At 39.8% G+C, this 21,153-nt stretch overlaps 1 protein-coding gene and 1 long non-coding RNA gene across 2 annotated transcripts; both read right to left on the bottom strand.

Annotated features, from left to right (window-relative positions):
* Positions 1-61: 61 nt before the first annotated feature.
* LOC135430879 (myb-like protein AA) lies at positions 62-11,274 on the bottom strand. The gene is made up of 7 exons (XM_064685698.1): positions 10,520-11,274; positions 9,061-9,246; positions 7,908-8,983; positions 7,703-7,826; positions 5,418-5,723; positions 479-603; positions 62-406 (listed from the first exon to the last, which is right to left on the bottom strand). The coding sequence occupies exons 1-7, from the start codon at positions 11,247-11,249 to the stop codon at positions 284-286; spliced, it is 2,670 nt and encodes an 889-aa protein (XP_064541768.1). The 5' UTR covers positions 11,250-11,274; the 3' UTR covers positions 62-283.
* On the bottom strand, positions 658-1,055 carry LOC135430891 (uncharacterized). Its single transcript, XR_010436692.1, has 2 exons — positions 923-1,055; positions 658-871 (listed from the first exon to the last, which is right to left on the bottom strand). It is a non-coding gene; the product is annotated as an uncharacterized LOC135430891 (long non-coding RNA).
* Positions 11,275-21,153: the final 9,879 nt, after the last annotated feature.

The following is a 21,153-nucleotide window of genomic DNA, read 5'->3' on the forward strand; positions in this document are numbered from 1 at the left end:
CGTGTTGTTTTTGTTGTTGATTGTGTTGATAAATGCGCTAATACTTAGCCAAGTGCATATGTATATGTATGTATGTGTGTATGTATGTACTGTATGCTTGTATTGAATGTTGGCAGCAGCCTAAGGCCCTTGCATCGGTTAACAACACTAAACAAAACGCACAACGAGAATCTTTGGATGTTGGAACTACACAGAGATGCGCTATATATACGCTCTATATATATGTATATGTTAGTATATATGCTAATGTGATTTGTTTTTGATAATATTTCGCTAATTTGATCTAACATACGCCCGTGGCTCGGACGCCTATAAAGTAGCCCGTGGCACACGAATCCTTGCGCATCTCGCACCACGAATTATATGTGTGATTGTTGTAGCCACAGATTTTATCCGCCCGGTATTGCTATATAGGTGTAGGTACAAGAGAAATTTCCCGTTATTAAATCAATTCCTTTTATTTGTATGACTAACTTACCGTTCGCTGTTGCTTGCGTGCGCACTTGTAGCGGCAAGAGACGCACCGCGGCATGTGCGTCTGCAGGTCCACAAGGCAGCTATCCTTTGGGCCGCACTTGATGTCCGCACAGGTGACGCGGTCCGCTGCAAAAAAAAATACATTTTACGAGTCATACATTTAAAGCAGCTCCACTCAAGTTTTTGTTTTTAAGTTTTTGCATTCCCTGAGTTTTTATGTCTGGCAATTTCAGTTGCTCGTTTAATGGCCCCTCGCGCATATCCTGGCCAAAAATCATGTGAACTTTGGCAGGTGTTGTTTCCAGATTTCTTGATGGCGACTGGCAGCTGGTATAGCCACGAGATTCGTGTGTGCGTGTGTGTGCATGATTTTACCCTGACATAGTAAACAAGTCTTGTACATACATATATTTATAATATTAACATGGGTAAAAATCATGCTTACATTTCCTATTATTTTAATATTATTAGAAATGTTAAAATATGCTGGCAACGCCTAATTATGTTCAGGAGACAATTATTAATTGCCTATGAAATTTACATATGGTTTACATTGCATTGTTTTAGACAAGGTGGCAACATACGCAGTTTTTATATAATAAAATGTGATTCGGATTCGGGAGTGCTAAATTTCGTTGTGAATATGTCATATAAATAGTTATGTGAAGCTTAAAACAATGGCTTGAAACAGTGCTTATAGAAATATGTACAGAGTGCGGCGTATTTTAAGGGTGAGTGCTTTTATTACTTATCTATGTTGCCGACCCATTCTTTAACAACGCTTACAGCTGTTTTGGCTTTTTTAATTGGGTGTTGTTTTCGTTGTTGTTGCTGCTGTTGTTGTTGTTGTTGTGGCACACTGCAATTTTCAACGCTGCCACATTATTCACACCACAGGCAATGGCCATGTGTACACGTACATACATACATATAATGTATGGAAGAGCCCGCCCCATTCCTGACATGCGCAAGACGGTAGCCAAGCCAAGTCAAGTCAACGCAAAGCAAGGCAAGCCAGCCAAGCTGCGCAGCCGCACACACACATACACATATTGGAACTTAGCAACAATGTTGCAAAATGTTGCCCCGCGGCAAATGTGCGCAATTGCTTATTGGTTAAGGATGAGAAGGGGGGGGGGGGGGGGGGGGCAGCGGGGCAGATGCAGATATGTATATTCTGCATAGTTCCTGCTGGCCATGGCTCTGGCGACGTTGCGTGAAAGGTTGACCGCCTGGCTGGCAATTCGAAACAGTTAAAGTTTATTAATTTCAACTGCCAATTTTCGCTGTAGTCTGGCAACGTCCTTTGGCCCGCTGCACGCGGCCACGCCCCAACGCACTTGTACTTGTTGATTGTGATGGATATGTTGTTGTTGTTGTTGGTGCTAGGCGGCCGGCCGGCCTGGCTGCGCCGGCTGATAATGCCGTCACAATGCAAGCCAACTGTAATTTGTTATGTCGACGTGGTTTAATCAACGCCAGCGGCAGCCTGCTTCCATCCGGTTTTTACAGACGCGTCTAAGTCGCCGCTGCTGCTGCTGCTGCTGTTGGCTGGCGGAACTTATTGCAACATTGTGTGGCATGGCCAGAGATTCGTTGTGGTCGTATGGGTCACATACACAATCCTGGACTGGACTGGACTGGGCTCAGCTGTCTGGCCATTTTGGCATTGCGTGTTGTTTAAGGTGATTTTAATACGATCGTAAACTTCAGCCGGCCCAGACGCAGCCAGCGCAGACGCTCAGCCAGACAAAAGTGACGTCGCGAACAGCGGACGGGGGAGGAAGGGGGGGGGGGAGGGTGGACTAGGGACACAAGCGAGAACCGGACGGGCAGTTGCAATCACAGAACCTGCGTCGCCCCCCGTCTCCCCCGTCATCGCGAAAATGGCGTTTTTAATGGCTTGTACGTGTAGTCATATTTCTTAGGGGCAAATTTGCCCAGGCTGCGTCTGCGTCTGTGGTTGTGCTCGTTTTTTGGGGGGCTCTTATGGGCTCTTGATCGGGGCACAGGAAAATATTTATGTGAAAGCACACAAACACACGAAAACCATAAACTTACTAACCATAAAGATAAAATGCTCAAAAACGCACCAAACATACAAACTGAAAGCTATTGAGTGTGTGTGCGTGTGTGTATATATATGTATTATTTTATCGGCCGATGATCAACATGAAGTCACGGACAGCGCAGCAGACAGCAGGAACAGAAGCTCGCTGGAAAGGAGGAGCAGGAGCTGACTGCAAAGGAGGAGCAGGAGGAGCAGGAGGATCAACAACTGAAGCCTCTGCCTCTGCCGAGATCATCAGCAGGCAACAAACAAACAAACTGCACGCATACACGCACACACACGCACACGCACACACGCACACACGCACACACGCACACCTTTGTGCTAAAAGCAAAAGTGAATAATTGTTAATGATGTTAATTTATTTTAATATCCGGCTACCGTGCAACAACTTGAGCAAGGTAGAGTAGGCAGCTTGCACCAAAAGGTGTGCAAAATTTATGAGCTTTTTTTTTTAGCGCAGACAGCCAAACTAATCGTGTAGTTGGTGTAGGGCAACAGCCTTGAAGAGTCGTCTCAAGGTATGAATGAATACATGAATGCATTACGGCCGGGTTATGAGTAACTCAGGCAGCTGCCAAATGAATAGAGTTTTGTGAGTACGCCTGGCGAATGGACTTAAAACTAAATATGGCAACATTATTCTTGGTCAACCTTCATGTGCAAAAGGTACCCGCTAATATCCTATATAAACATTGGTCGAAATTTCCCACCCCCATAACTCGGTCAAAACTCAACCGATTTTCATGAGGCTTGGCTTTTTGTTCATGATTTGACCTCTAGATTAATCTGGCATTCAAATCTGAATACATAATTTTTAGTCGAAATTCATGTCAAAATCTTGCCCCTAAGGTTCGTATATATGTAGATACAGGTCGAAATTTTCCAACCCCATAACTCGGTCAAAACGCATCAGATTTTCACGAGGTTAGGCTTTTTGTACATAGTTTTCCCTCTAGATTAATCTGTCATTCAAATCTGAATACATAATTTTTAGTCGAATTTATTGTCAAAATCTTACCCCTAAGATTGGTATATAGACATAGGTTGAAATTCCCACCCCCATAACTCGGTCAAAACTCAACCGATTTTCATGAGGCTTGGCTTTTTGTTCATGATTTGACCTCTAGATTAATCTGGCATTCAAATCTGAATACATAATTTTTAGTCGAAATTCATGTCAAAATCTTGCCCCTAAGGTTCGTATATAGACATAGGTTGAAATTCCCACCCCCATAACTCGGTCAAAACTCAACCGATTTTCACGATGCTTCGTTTTTTTGTACATAGTTTTCCCTCTAGATTAATCTGGCATTCAAATCTGAATACATAATTTTTAGTCAAAATTCATGTCAAAATCTTACCCTTAAGATTCGTATATAGACATAGGTCGAAACTTCCCACCCCCATAATTCGGTCAAAACTCATCAGATTTTCATGAGGTTTGGCTTTTTGTACATAGTTTTTCCTCTACATTAATCTGTCATTCAAATCTGAATATATAATTTTTAGTCGAAATTCATGTCAAAATCTTGCCCCTAAGATTCGTATATAGACATTAGCCCAATAAAGATAGTAAGAAAGCTATAGGAAAAATAGGTTTTTTTTTTTATACTCCTACACTAAAATCAGTAATTATGACATTAACGTTTCTTCTAGCATATCGGCCGTAGACTCTTTCTATGTTTAGAAAGTAAGAAATGGTAAATAAATGAAATAATATGAAGAAAAACTGAAAATTCAAGCTGCTGTGTTAAAATCAAATGGGTAAGTAGGAAAGTTCTTTTTAATTAGAATAATTCTACGGCATAGTATCTGCCTATCATTTAAAAATGTTACAAACCAAATATTTATATTTGTCGAGATTTTGTACGTAAGCAGCTGTTTGGACTTGTGCTAGAGATTTTAGTTGGTTTTCCTTTTGTTTTAGTTGTAGTTATAATTTGTATTTTCTTCAACATTAATTACAAGCTGTAATTTGCCAACAAAACACTGCAATTAGCACGCAATTGCAGCCGGGCAGCCGCCTCTGACACACTAAACCAGTTTGGGCAGTCTGTCTGTCCGTCTGTCTGTCTGTCTGTTGTTCAGATATGGCGCGCGAGAATGCAACACCCGCCACGCCTTTAATTGGTGCGGCGACTGACACCAAGGCGTCAACAACTGCTGCTGTTGTTGTTGTTGCTGTTGTTGTTGTTGTTGCTGCATCTCAGCAGCAGCAGAGATACATCGCATTGTAGGCGTTCAGCGGCAGCTGTTTGCATGTAATTAATTGGAAATCGGAGTCGATCAATCGCAAATGTAACCACAAAATTAATAAGCATGAATTATGCCGAGCAAGAGAGATGTCGTCGTGGATGCGCGACAGTCACAAAGTAGAGCAATGCTGACAGCAACAGCAACAGCAACAACAACTGCAACAGCAACTGGCTAATCAAATTGCTGGCAATCATGGAGCCGTATAAGCAAATGTAGCAATTTCAGCCAACAAACACCGAGCGCAACTTGATATGGCACGGCGACAACACGACAGCAACAACAGCAGCAACAACAGCAGCAACAGCAACAACAACAGCAGCAACCAGCACTTGCGGTTGTGAGTCGACTTGAAACCTCAGCCAAGTCAAGTCAATCAAATGCAAAATTGCGGTTCTGCGTTGATTGTTGTTAAATTTGCACAGCCGCCATCGTTACCGACAACAGCAGCAACAGCAACAGCAGCAGCATCCCAGCAACAACAGCAACCGCTGCAATTGCTAGCAATAATTTTCCTGCCTGCACTTGGCTGCGACTTTCAATTAATTTGATTGAGTTTTAAAGCTTATCAATCATGAAGAAGTATAAAAGTTGTAGTTGTAGTTGTACATACCACGACACGGTCCCGGATATGCGACTGCAATTGATCGTCCAATTTTGCAAATCATACGATCTATATCACAAGTGCTCCTGTATGTGTTGCCATCGATGCCGCAAACCGCACGCTTCTCCTCGCCAATTGTTGCTGCTGCCGCCTCATCCTCATCCTCATCCTCATCCGGCTGCCGGCCATCGCCATTCAGATCGTATGCCATATCATCCCAGGGACATTCGATTTTGCATTTTATACAATGCGGCATCATATACTGATCCTCCACACAGGTCAGACCGTTCACACATTGAACACCATTGCAGCTCGCTGTGGCGATTTCAAATCAAATTAAATCAATTAATAAGAGGGGAAGAAAAACTGTGTAGCATACTATAAACCTCTTCAAATGCTTCTGAGGTAGTTCAAAATCTTGACGAAACTCTCATTACTTTGCCAAAACTCAACAGAATATTGCAAGGAATGGCTTTTCGAATATTTTTTGAAAATTGCATTGAAATAGTCTAAAAATTGGCCAAATCTCGACGGATTTTGCGGAGGAATATGTACACATTATTATATAAAATCATAGATATGAAAAATAAACTTTAAGCTCTCATAACTTTGCCAAAACTCAACAGAATATTGCAAGCAATGGCTATTCGATTGATTCTGCATTTAATTATGCATGGACATAGTCCAATAATTTGTCAAAACTCAATGGATTCTATTGAGGAATATGTCCTCTATATAATAATTCTGCATTATCCCGACTGTGAGCAACTGCGATTTGCATTGCGATTGGCCTTCAGAGTTTAGCCAAAAGTATTCGAAAGCAGCTACATATATGTATATAAAACTGCCAAACTTGTTAAATTTGTATACCTGAAAATGCATGGTTATATAGGAAGACATTTAGCAATTACCTTGCCTATGCAACTTTGTAATATATGTGGCTATATATGCGTCTATATGCTGATTATGCTATAAATAAGCTGTTTGCCAATTTCTATGATTAGCGCCAAAAGCGCGCGCACGCACACACAAACAAACACACACACACACTCACACACATACAGTGTATATATACTCTATATGGCTGGCTATAAACTGTCAAATTTATCATTTTGCGCATGGGCCGTTGAAACGCCTTGGCGCCAACTGTGACACTTGCTAAAAATTGCATTCATTTTTCTGCACAAAATTACGAGTGAGTGAGAGAGAGAGAGGGAGAGAGGGAGAGAGGGAGGGAGAGATCTGCATGGCCAGATCTTCAGATTGCCCGATTGCACATTCCAGAAAAGCTGGAGTTGGAATTGGAGCTGCCATGTCGGCACGCGCCAACGTTAGATGTTGTTGCCACTGCCGTTTTATGTCTTGCCACGGCAACAAGAGGCGACAGGCCGCGCTTGCCGCTCTTGCCGCTTGCCGCTTGCGGCTAATCCAACAAGTTCTTGCGGCCTCGCAATACAGTTGGGTCCTCCATCGTTCTTGTACGTTTTTATTGATCATTTGAGCATGTTTGCGAGTGCTTCCTGTATCATTAAATTATTACAGAAGCAGCAGCGGCTCCGCTCTCGATCGATTCCTCTGTCTGTCTGGCCATTGGGCCTCGGTTGATTTCCCCCACTGGCGACAAGTTGTTGGCCGTAATTGAAATGTGCAATAATTTGTCATCTAATCTAATTGTGACGCTGCTGCGTTTTGGCACGCGAGCACACACTCACACTCATAGTCCTCACACAAATACTTATAGTACTCACACAAATACTCATAGTCCTCACACAAATACTTATAGTACTCACACAAATACTCATAGTACTCACACAAATACTCATAGTATTCACACAAATACTCATAGTACTCACACTAATACGCATAGTACTCACACTAATACGTATAGTACTCACACCAATACTCATAGTACTCACACAAATACGTATAGTACTCACACCAATACTCATAGTACTCACACAAATACGCATAGTACTCACACCAATACTCATTGTACTCACACTAATACTCATAGTACTCACAACAATACTCATAGTACTCACACTAATACTCATAGTACTCACACTAACACGCATAGTACTCACTCTAATACTTATAGTCCTCACACTAATACTCATAATACTCACACTAATACGCATAGTACTCACTCTAATACTCATAGTACTCACACTAATACGCATAGTACTCACTCCAATACTCATAGTACTCACACAAATACTCATAGTACTCACACAAATACTCATAGTACTCACACTAATACGCATAGTACTCACTCTAATACTCATAGTACTCACTTTTGCAGTGGCCGCGATAGGCGACCTCTAGTTGGGCGTTGTTTGTGCGGCAGGCGCGTTTGCGCAGCTGGCATTCGGTATTGTAGGTGCGTCCATCGTTGCCGCAAACCGGATTCGTATGTTGCTGAGGGCAGACAGACAGAGAGGGGGAGAGAGGGAGAGATGCACCCAAAGAGTATGCAATGGTTTTACACAGACAACTTACCACTGGCGCTGCCTCATAAATTCCAGGCAGAAATGCTAAATCATCGACATTAGCCAAGTGGCCGTGACTGTTGCCCGATGACGCAGCCGTTTCACTTCCGTGTTCAGCCAGATACAGACGACGACGTCCGCCCGAGCTAGAGCCAGAGCCAGACATTGTGGTATTTGTGCGCCGCTGATCCTTGTGGTTGTGCTTGTGCTTACGCCTGCGCTTCTGCGTTCCATTGTCGTATTGTTGCTCGTGATTTGGAGCATGTTGCTGCTGTTGCTGCTGCTGCTGTTGATGTTGGTGTCTGACTCGTGCTGGCGCATTGTCTTGCCGCGACTGTCTATTAATGTCGTTGGCGGGTTCATTAGCATTTGCCAACTTGTGTCTAGACTGAGCCGTCGTCTGCGCAGGCGTCGTGGACGAGTCATTGGCTCCTGTTGCTGTTGCCGTCGTCATTGATCTTGTTAAGTGTTTGCCATTGTTGTTGCTGTTGTTGCTGCTGCTGCTGTTATTTTTTCTATGTCTGCGCCTCTCGCTGCCCCACGGCGGCGTCATTCTCTCCATTTCTACCTTCATCTGCATTTGCACTTTGCCGCCGCTGCTGCTGCCGCTGCTGCTGTCGGTTGTGGGCTGCTCTTGCAAATTGCTGCTGTCTATAATCAAAAGTCTTCTGTGCCTCGTCTCGCCCTGCCTCATTCCTCTTCGGTGACTTGCTCGCTTTGGCATACTCTTCTCTTGGCTTTGTTGCTGTTGCTGCTGTTGTTTTCTTTGGTTATCAGCGCGGTTGCTGTTGCTGTTGTTATTGTCGCTATGTTTATGCTGGCGTTTAGCGCCATCTAAACCTAAATTGCTGTTTGTAATTTCGCTACTTAGACTACGTGAACCGCGCGGCGACAACAACAACACCGACGACGCCCACTGTTGCTGCTGTTGCTGATGTTGCTGCTGCTGCTGCTGCTGCTGCTGCTGCTGCTGCTGCTGCTTTCGGCGTAACGTTGCTCCACAATCGGGCGCACACACACATTTGGGCCTGCCCTTGCGCTTCACGCACTTCTTGTTTGGCCCACATTTAAAGCCCTTGCAGGTCTCTGCAAAGTTCGCAATAAAGTTCCATCATTGCATCTGCTGCCATATCTAGAGGTTACTCAATGTCTGTGACACTCACCTAGGCACGGCGCACACTCAATCCCATTTCCGATGGCTGTTGCAAAGAAATGCTCAACGCTGCTCAGCTCGCGATCCGTGTAGGAGAAGGTCTGACTGGCGCCACAGCAATTCGATTTTGTGATGTTTGTTGAAAATATTTGATTGCATTTCCCACTGTCCAGATGTGTCTGCCAGCAGGTGCCAGCTGCAGCGATAAGAACAAGAACAAAACGTTGAAAATATCACTTTTCTTGAATATCAATGAAAAAGTATTAAAATATGTAAGCGAGAGCGAGAGGGTTAGACAGAGAAAGAGAGAGAGAGAGAGAGTCAGTAATACAGAGACTGCAAGCCTTACTTGAATTCATGAGAATCGCAAAGAACGGCAGTCGTTCGTTTTCGTTTAATTCAACTTGACTTTCGGTCAAATTGGATTAATACTACAATTCATCAGTCGTTTATTAAATTCTTTACTACGAATTGCCCGTATTATTTCGAATTTGTTTGTGCTTGTATTTAGCTTGAGTTGTATACATATTTACTATAATTGATATGCATTTGTTTAAGGCAGAAATAATTTATTGCGTTTGATAAATTAATGTCTCTTTGAGTAGTTGTATGGCAACGCATTTGTTAAGGAATTTTTGCTAAACAACTCTATTACTCTTAACTGCTTGTAAAATTCCGCAGTCCGCATTTATTGCACTGATAAATTGATCAAATATTATTTGCGGTCTGAAATATTTGCGATTCGTTTTCAATATTTGTTTTCCTCTGATCAAACTGCAAAAAAAATAAGTATATCGGAACTAAAAAGGCAGCTAATAAATGGCAAAGCGGAGCCGAAAATTTGTTTGCAATTTATTAGTTTTATTTTTTTTATTATTTATTTTTTGGTTTTCCGTTCGATTGATATATAGCACATGGGATAAACAAATGCGAATGTGCTGAAAAATTGCGTCATATTTGAGCAGAATGTGTCACATTTATTGTGCATGTCGCATTTCGAGGCGAATGAACGCACAACAAACAAAGTTATATACAAAAATACAGAGATTCCGAAAAAAATTAGAATCTTTCGACTGCCGAAGATACAATACCCTTGATGACTTGTTGGCACGAAAACTTTATTTCCGGCCAAGTGAAAACAAAACAACTAATTTTCGATCGATTCTTAATATGGGACTAAGTGATATTATAGTCTGTTGTAGGTAAGGATTTTTTCAAGATATCAAGAGATATTATTATATATTGTCAAGATATTCTGCAAAACTTTTGATATACTATGTTTATATAGTATACATTCTATGTACTTTGCGATAAAGTAAAATATTCTCTGCAAGGGCATATAAAAAGCTACTCGTTACTTAAATATTCTTGCTGTGTATGCTCGAGTGGGGCAATAATTTTAATTTTGGGTCAAGCTGTATGTGAATCTTAAGAGTGTGTGTGAAATGTATCTGACGGATGCGACTTACCCGATGCGAGGCGCATGCTCAGCAGCAATGCAATTAACAAAGTCATCAATGGCACTCCACACTTGGCTCGTGTTGTTGTTGTTGTTGTAGATGTTGTTGTTGCTGTTGCTGCTGCTGTAGCTGCTGCTGTTGTCGTGCAGCGGCTGCTCTTTTGTGGACTAGAACTAGATAAATGTGGCTGCTGCTGTTGTCGCCGTTGTTGTTGTTGCTGCTGTTGCTGCTGTTGTTGTTGTTGTCGTTCACGTGCCGTTGACACCTCGTCATTAGCGTCAATGTTGTCGTCGTGCTTGCTACCGGCTTGCGTAGTGCGTGAATGTGTTTGTATTTGTGTATTGACGTCATGGTCATAGCCGGCACTCACATACGCATTCCCCTCATCATCATCATCGGCAACATCATCATCATTGTCATTGTCATTGCGAGCAGCATTGAGCAGGCAATTGGCCATTGCCTGCAAAGCTTTCCATATGATTACTATAAATAAACTTGGAATTGTGCTACATTTGCCGGCAGTTGTTGCCGCTGCTGTTGCTGCTGCTGCTGTTGCTGCTGCTGTTGCTGTTGCTGCTGTTGCTGACGTCTTTGACAATGTTGCCGCTAATTGGTTTGGCTGGCGCGCTGCGAACGGAAGTGCGCGCATTGCCAGCATGTTTCTGCGCTTGTATTTGTAATTTGATTTTAGAAATGTCAAATTGTTCTGACTGTTTGTTTGATGCTGCTGCTGCTGCATGACAAGGCAAGCAACAACAACAACAACAACAAGAGCGACAACAAGAGCGACACCAATTGATGAATGCTGCAAATATATAGAAAAGCGAACAACATTTTTCAATTAAATAACGCACAAATATAAGTATTTTAGAAGAATCATTGTTAGGCAGCCTCGACTTGGCAAGCACTTCAATGAAGCACATGCTTCAAGCCACATGATGCAACAGCAACAACAACAATTGCCGCCAGTCAGGCACAAAGAATGTTTTGTTGAAAAAAAAAATACTGCAAAGAGGCAACAATTAAGTCTCAAACGTTGAGTTGACATTGAGCAGGCGGTTTTCAAAATGCGACTACTAAAAATAAAGAACCTGTTGCTGCTGTTGCTGTTGTTGTTGTTGCTGTCATCGCTGTCGTTGTCTGCAATGTTGCTGCAGAGGCAGGTGCGCGAGCTTTAGGTAGGTTTGCTGCATAATGCACTCGCGTTTGTCTTCAGCTGCGGCCCGTCTGTCCGTCCGTCTGTCTTTCAGCCTGCCTGCCTCTGCCTGTTTTGTGCCTGTGACTTGCAGTTTGCTTGGCGCGCTAGTTTGGCATTTGTTTTATTTTGGCTGCTGCCGTCATCGTCATGACATTAAGGACGTGCTCAAGCCAACATATGCAGACGGGCCGCACAGACAGACAGCCGGGACAGACAGACAGGACAGACAGACAGACGGGCAGACAGACAGACATGCAACAATTGCATTGAGTAGGCGCAAACGTAGCGAAACGTGACTGGAGTGTGACTTGTGCATGTGGCCGCTGTTAGCTTAACTCAAGCATCCTAATTTGCTCAACTTGGCAACGTCCTTGAGGCAGACCCCTACCCCTCCCCCCTTGCCCCTCCACTCCCTCCACTTCCCACAAAAATTGTCAATGTCTAAAGTGCTGCTGCTGGCTTCAGGCTGCCAACCCTAGCCCTAAATTAGCCTGCTTCAGCGCGCACCTACCTGTGCGTCGTTTTACCTGTGCCGCGCCAGACATTGCACATTTCCACGTAAACAATTAATGACCTACTGCGTCATGGTTCATGTTCATCAGCACGGGGAGCAGGCAGCAGCCAGCAGCCGGCAGCGGGAGGTGGTGTTGCAGCGATGCAACAAAAATAAAACAAGACTGTTCAAATCGGGTGTGTCCGACTAGAGGATACCTTTCAGAACATTAGTTTAAGATTCAAATGTATGTATGTACGTACAGAACCCCAAAAATCCTTTAATAATGAGTTTTAAAAGTTTAAAGGGGGGTGAAATATTCTGGTTCTACTACTTTGTCTCTATTTATAGAAATGTTTGTCCTGACTGGTTGACTGACTAACTGATTGGTGATCAACGCACACGATATGCAACATATGTACATACATACATACATACATACATACATATGTACATACATACATACATACATACATACATACATACATACATACATTCATACATACATACATACATACATACATACATACATACATACATTCATACATACATACATACATACATACATACATACATTCATACATACATACATACATACATACATTCATACATGCATACATGCATACATGCATACATACATACATTCATACATACATACATACATACATTCATACATACATACATGCATACATACATACATATGTACATACATACATATGTACATACATACATATGTACATAAATACAAACATACATACATACATACATACATGCATACATACATACATACATGCATACATACATACATACATGCATACATACATACATACATACATGCATACATACATACATACATGCATACATACATACATACATGCATACATACATACATACATACATACATATGTACAAACATACATACATACATACATACATACATATATACATACATACATATGTACATATGTACATACATACATATATATGGTCATGCATACATACTTACATACATACATACTTACATACATTACATACATACGAAAAAACAACAAAACAACAAAAATACCAAAAAAATAAGCACTACACTACTAGCGAAGCATGAAAAACTGCAGAGCCTACTTGAATTCTTGAGAATCGAGGAGGAGAGCACTTGCTAGAAATTCATTTTATTTAAATTTGCAGCATAGCGAGAAATAAGCTTGGTCTGCGTTTGGTCTTAGAAAACAAAGATGCACACACGCCCACACACACACACACACACACACATACATACACACACACACATATATCTCTGTACATAAAACTCCCATTACTCGGTGAAAACTCAACCGATTTTCATAAGGTTTGGCTCTTTGTTTATGGTTTGATGGTTTGACCTCTAGATCGAATTGGCATCTAAATCTGGCAACATTATTTGAAGTTAAAATTCATGTAAAAATGATACACTCAAATTTCCTATATTGACATATAGTAGGTCAACATTTGCCACCCCTCTTTGGCTTTTTTTTTTTTTATTATATACGTACCACGGGCAAGGATCGGGTATTCTCGCTAATCATATTATAGACTATAGTCAAATAAAGGATGTCGATATCGGCTTATATCTATTTCGTGGAAACGGGACAAATTATTGATGACAATAGGAGGAGCTAGGTTCTTATAAAGAAGATGCCCCCTTTTGCCTGTTACATACATTTGCCCATAGCCATAATACCCTTTTTGCCCCGTTTTGCAATGGGTTCAGGGCACAAAAAAAAATTATTGCGTTAACATGCGTTGCGACATTTTATATGACGGTCGGCTGGTCGGTTGCCTGGCCAGTGGCTTTCCAGGTTAACCCGGCCAGCCAGACGCTGTCTGCACAGCCACACTCACACACACTCACACACACACACACACACACACACACACACACTGGCACACACAGATTGGCAGAGACGTAGCCGCCGCGGACCACGTCCAAGTGCAGCAGACGCACTTGCATTGGAGCTGCATTCCTGTCGTGCCTCGTGCAAGACGCAAGAAGCTTGGCTATTTTTAGACCTGGCGCAGTCAGTGGGTTTTTTCGCATACCCTTGCCATGAGGGTATTATCATATTTGTCACCAAATGTGTAACGCATAGAAAAAGATGTTTTCTGTCCCATAGAGCATATTCCTAATCCGAGGCGATATCAATCAATTGCATCTGGCAGGATACTTTTCACAGGATCGTCTCTCTCTTTCTGTGGCAGAATCTGCCTAGGTTAGCTTCAACTGGACTATACCATACTCTATAATTTAGCTGTGATAGCCACAATTGGTCGAAACTTAAGTCCTTGTATGCAAAAACTATTTGATTTTTCAAGATGTCTTGACCAAAAAAATTGATTTGTTTTTGGAAAACTTTTGTGCTTTTTCAAGATATTCCCATTAAAATGTATTTAATCTTCGGCGTGGCAAAGTTACACGATTTATCATGTTTCTTTTATATATTTTGTTGTTATTGTTGTTGTTGCATTTGTTTCTGACTGCTTTCCGCGCTATTTTTGTTTTTGTTATTGTCTCGTCTGTTGTTGTGTTATTGATTTAGTTTTTCCGCGTCATATGGCTGCTGTCTGCGTAGTTTCACAAATTTCGAGTGTTTACTGTACTAAAAGTTTTTTGCGCGCGCAAATGCTTGAAATTCCACAGTGTTTACAAACCAACAACAACAACAACAACAACAACAACAACAGCAAAATTGGGTTTTGAAGGAGCAAAGCAAACGACAAGAGCGACAACAACAACAAGAAAAACAACTATCACCGGCAAGTCGAAGCTTTAATACCCTTGCAAACGGTATTGTGGCAAAATTTGCAAGTAAACATTATAGAAAAGTAAACATTATATTTCCTATATCAGCTTTATGATATCGTTAGCTGCTAATTCTAAATCTTGACTGAAAGAATTTTATTTTTTTTTTATTTTAATTAAATAATTTTTTATTTTGCGCTGGAATCGATCTGTGACTTCTGATCTCTACCAAGCGAATAAATAAGGGAAGAATGCATAGTTACAAGTATTTAACTTATATGATATTTTAAATATTAGAATTTTACTAAAACTTTAATTTGTCAATTTTTCTTATAAGAAATCATCTAGTCAACTTGTCAAAAATATTTTCGATGGAACTAATAAGATATAGAAATATATATGGCTAATATGTCTAAAGAAACAAGCAACTTTTTCAAACAAGATCATAATTTTTAACCGATCATTCCTATAACAGCTATTAAATATAACACTCAGATCCGGCATATTCCGACTAACAGACAGACAAACAGACAAGCCAATATCGCCTTGGCTGTTGACACTGATCCAGAATATATATATATACCTATTGGAATCATTGTGTTACACATAATATGACATTATTATGCTGCCCTTTGCAAGGGTATCAAAATGCAAGGAGCAGCAGCAGCAGCAGCCGCATAAAATGCATTCACCGCAGCAGGCAAAAGCTTAGCAACTGCATTGCCAAGCCCCAATAACACACACACACACATATTGTATATACATCTATATATATATATGTATATATCTGTATATATGCACAGCTATGTTCTTATATAGCTCGCCTTTTTCTTGATGCAGTTTGACCGTTGGCCGACGCGACCGTCGTCGGCTTTAAAGACCTGTTTTCATGTTTTTTGGGCATTTATTCTGGATTTTCGCAAAAACATTTTTTTCTGTGTGTGTTTGTTGTTGTATTGAATTGCATCCGCTGGCGTCTGTTGTTGTTGCTGCTGTCGTTGCTGTTGTTGTTGTTGCCGCTGCACTTGAGCAACAAGTGCATTATATATTGAAAAGAAGAATTTCAAACTTTATCCGAGAGCGAAAATTAAGCTGCACTTTGAATGCGGTGCTAAATTTCATTGCAGTTCATGTTGATGAACATTAAGAGAGATACATGTAACCCGAAGATGCACAGTGTCAGTTGCACGTTAGATCTGCCAGACATAATTTCAGTTTCCCATTGAGTATCTGGTCTATGCCCATGTCAAGGTCTCGGGCTTGCCTTTGGCCAGGTCAAGCTCATTAGCATGTGCTCGTCGCAAACAGATCTATTAGACACGCAGTGCCAACAGATTGATCAAATATAATATAATATACACATAGAGTTTACAATTTGGAATGTGATCTTTTAGGTAGGCAACAAACAGCAATTTAAATAGAATATATATTTAAAATAATACCTTAAGCATTCTATGAATGGATGGAGTTGGAGATGAGATGAGAAAGTGTGCTTGAAAATTAATATAATACAATTAATTAAATTTAATTTAGCATTCCAATTCAATGCAAAATGTTTACGCTGAGCCTAAGTTTCGCACCAAGATCCATTATAATATTAATCTAATTCCAGCAAAAAAGCAAAAAAAAAAACAACATAAATAAACAAAATAATATATTCAGCATTCTATGAATGAACGATGAAGATGAGATGAGAAAGTATATTTAATAAATTAAGTATTTCAAAAACAATTGAATTCCCTGAGCCTAAGTTTCGCACCAAGATCCATATTATTAGCTTTGCCCAAAAAGCGGGCAGATTTTATATAAAATAAAAAATGATTATGTTCAAAAAAAAAAATAAATAAAAATATTATTAGCTATTTATATATACATATTACAGTATAGACTCCACTACATTCCCACACACACACACACACCCGTTCAAATATTTGTGCTTATCTACAGGTAATCCGTTTACCTACCAGATTTTATTTGGCATTCCCGGGTCTGTGACCATTTGTGGCGCTTCCTGCTTCTGGTGTGGCAACAAAGTTGCCGCCGCGATTGCGCAATAACTGAGGACGACCCGAGTTATTTTTAGCGCACGTCTCCAACTGAGTCTGGCCCCGGCTCTGTCTCTCTCTCAGTCTCTCTCTCAGTCTCAGTCTCTGTATCTGTATCTGTATCTGAATCTATGTGTATCTGTATCTGACGCGCTGTATAACTGTGCATCAGGCGTAGCTTCATGCTTAGCGACATCAAAAAACAAAAGGGTCAAGCGCATGAATAACAAACAAAATCGCTTCTTAGAAAATATATATATGTATATATTTTTGGGATTTTCTTTTTCTTCTTCTTCATCTTCTTCTTGATTTTGTTTCATGACAGGAAATTCCTTTCAGCAAACTCATCAGGCCAAAGTAAACGCGCGTAAAGTTGCACAGCTTTTTTTTTGGTGCGAGATTGATGACATTTTGGGCAAAGACCGACCACACACACACACACACACATACACCCCCTCTCAAACCATGCCGCCCCACTTACGCATACGCAAAATTTGCATATGACAGCAGCTGCCAGGGGGGATGGGGGGAATGGGGGGGGTGGGAGGGTCGTTTGTTATGCAAGCAGTAAATTTTCAATAAATATACATAAACCAACAAACAAATCAAGCCACACGACGACGACGACGGTCAATCAAGCAGCCAAACTGACGCTGCGCGAGTGTGTGTGTGTGTGTGTGTGCGGGTGTGTGTGCGTGTGTGCTGGTGTGTGCGTGCGAGTCGAGCCTCCCACTGGCTAGAGAGACAGCCGCCGCATCATGTGATCCATTGCGTTTTGTTTGTTTGTTTTCTTTTTGCGCTCGAACGTGTCACGCGTTCGTTTGCATTGCACATACGCAACGTTGGCCGAAAAAACCCGACACCCGACAAAGTGCTGGGCACATATTTGCCCTTGTTGTTGTTGTTGTTGCTGTGATCTTACAACAACAACAAGAAGAAGAAGAAGAAGAACGCCTCATTAACGCCAGCTCAAGTCGCAGCTTTGGTAAACAGGAAATCAGCAGGATTTTCTAAGTTTTCGAAAAGCGCGCGCGCGCATATTTGAGGGTATATTATAGTTTTGTCACAAAATGAGTCTATTGAGGATATAGTATAATAGAAGAAGATCTGATCAGTAAAACTAGGCGAGTCGATATAGCCAAGATCGTCTGTCTTTGTAGAGCAAAACTTTCTCAGTTTCGAGCTATTTTAACCAGAGTTTGCATAGATCTTTTTCATACATCATCATTAAATTGATCAAAGATTAAATTCCTATCTTAAAAGTTGTTAATTTTTAAAGATATCTGAACCAAACCTGGCATTACATTATATCAAAATCTCATTCGAGAGAAATTGGACAACATTTTCTATAGTTTAATAGCCTGTTTTTCAAAATATCCCAAGCAAAGTCAACAATTTCCGAGCCTTTGATTTCATCTAATAATTTAATTTCTAATAATTTCTTTCTTCTAATTCTTTAATTTCTTCTAATGCATCGATCAACAATTAAATTTCTATTTAAAAATTTTTTGGTTATTAAAGATATCTGAACCAAACCGGGCATTGCATTATATATATTAACAAAATCTCAATTGTAAGAACTGGTCAACATTTTCAATTGTTCCATTGTCTGTTGTTTAACAAAAATTATGATTTCTTCTAATAGATCTGCATCGATCAAGGATTATAATTTCTATCTAAAAAGTTGTTGGACTTTAAGCTATCAAAATCTCAATCTTAAGAACTGGTCAACATTTTCAATTGTTCAATTATCTGTTTTTCAAAATATCCCGACTAAAGTCAACAATTATGATTTCTTATGATTTCTTCTAATAGATCTGCACAACTTTAAGCCACATGCCAACAAATTCACATCGATCAAAGTTTAAATTCTATCTAAAATGTTTTTGGTTTTCCTGAGATATCTGAAACAAACACATTATATATATAAGCTTCATCTGAATCGTACGAACTGGTCAACATTTTCAATTGTTTTACAAAATATCTCGATTAAAGTAAACAATTATGATTTCTTTTGATTTCTTCAAATAGATCTGCAAAACTTTAAGCCAAATGTTAAGAAGCGTATTTAACTTTCGGTGTGATAGTTCATTTTTTCTTGTTTTGCTTTTCTAGTTGTTGTTGTTGTTGTTGTTTATTTGCCATCTTAGTTGCGTGAAATTGTTGTTTGCTTATACTCTACGCCCCCCTCTCCCCTCCTCCCTCCCGCCCTCCCCTCACTCTGCTGTGTGTTTTACAATTGCCGTCGTTGTTTTTGCGTCTTCCATCGGAAGAGCAGTCAAAACTTTGGAGCATAATACATAAAAGAAATAAACCATCTAATATCGTCGGAGTGAATGAAAATAAATATCGTCGCACATTGAAATTGGATCTGTTATTGAGTCTTTCGATAATTCTGTTGACAACTATGCAAGAATTTTGTTATTGTCTGACAGCCGCAATTATACGTGGAATTATTTTCATTATTCCGTTTTTTTTTTTATTCATGTGTTTTCATTATATTGCAACTGCATTCTTCAATTGGGGGGAACTGTTCTGTTGCAGCTGCACAAATCGAAACAATTTGCAGACTCTTTTTTCCGCAAAAAGCAAACAAAACACACAAACAATAAACCAATAAAGGTGTTAACAATCGGTTTTGCCCATAGACCAGATATTTTGTAAATTTAAAGGATTTTTAGAAGATCGGATAATCAATTGCTTGCAAAGCAGAACAATAATAAATATCCCAATTTATATGATTTGTTTAAAGAGTTAATTTCAGTGAATAAATACAATAATATTAATAGGTATTGGTAGAAGGAAGTAAATAGACTTGCAAAATTTAAACAACAAAAAATGTAAGCCGAATTTTCATTTAAAAACAATTAAATTCTATATAAATCAAGTTTGGTTAAGTTTTGAATTAAAAATCTTTTCATATAAATCAAGTTTGAATAAGATTTTAAAGTTTCAACTTAGATTTGCGCTAAGGTCTACAGATCTTGGCTAACAATAAAACTTGCAAAACTTTCAAGCTCCAAGTTATCAATTAAATGTAATTTATAATTTGATTAGTTCAGTTACAATAACGTCTAAATATTGCTTGAATTTCTCTCACCTTTTTATTTTGTTTTAGCAGAAATCGTTTGTTAGGCAATTTTTAAATACAGCTTTATGTCAACTTTTATGAATTTAAATGAATATTATTTTTTATAGCTAAATTTTCCCAAGAAAATAGCTGATAAAGTTTTTGTTTTTTTTACTATTATTATTATAATTTGTTATTGCAGTCAATTTGCGTAGTTTTGTGAGCTTTTTCAGTTAATAAAATTGTACACTTTTATTATCAGTTAAATTAAATATTTATATAAGAACTTAATTATATATATATATATATATATAAATGAAAAACTGCCTAGCGGGGCAATAAGTTTTTGTTTTTCTTTTTTTGAGCGCGTCTTTTGCCAACTTTGCACATATTAAAATTATATAAAATTTAAATGTGAAACGAACTGGTTGATTAACAATTTGTTTAAATAATTTGGTACACAAAATATTGGTTTTGTTTTGTTATTTAAATTAACAACTTTTCGCGACTGAAAACTTTATCGTGCGACTTTTTGGGCGGATTGAAATACGTGCGCCCCAACTGATGGTCGAATGCCGACTGAATTTTGAAAACCAAAGTTCTCGTTTAGGTAGCCAACAGCCAGAGAGCGAAAGAGAGAGAGAGCGAAAGAGAGGCAGCTAAGGGAGAGAGAATTGAGAATTTCTTGTTGTTGCTATTTCTGTTGACTTGTTGCTTCGTGCTTAAGGACTACTTCGCTTTCGGCCTGAAAGCATTTGCGAGTATTTTCTTCTTTTTAAAGTGTGCCGTTGAAAATTTAAATTTAATTTTAATAAGTTAACAGAGAGAGAGAGAGAGAGAGAGAGAGAGGGCGTGAGCAAGGGAAAGAGAGAGCGTGTGTTAGTATTTGTCGGAACCTGCTGCAGTTGCAGTTGTTGTTGTTTGTGACTTGCTGAACAGCTGATGAGACTCTTTTTGCATATTTGATACCCTGTAGCAATCAAAAATGGTCAGAATAATGGCATCATTAGAGCTTTGCACGCAGTTTCGACTCTAAGAAGTACAAAAGTTCTTGATCAGAGTCT

Source organism: Drosophila montana, unplaced genomic scaffold (genome assembly GCF_035044405.1).
Source record: "Drosophila montana isolate Dmon_TW-CO22-7 unplaced genomic scaffold, ASM3504440v1 contig_3084_1, whole genome shotgun sequence".
Classification (NCBI taxonomy): domain Eukaryota; kingdom Metazoa; phylum Arthropoda; class Insecta; order Diptera; family Drosophilidae; genus Drosophila; species Drosophila montana.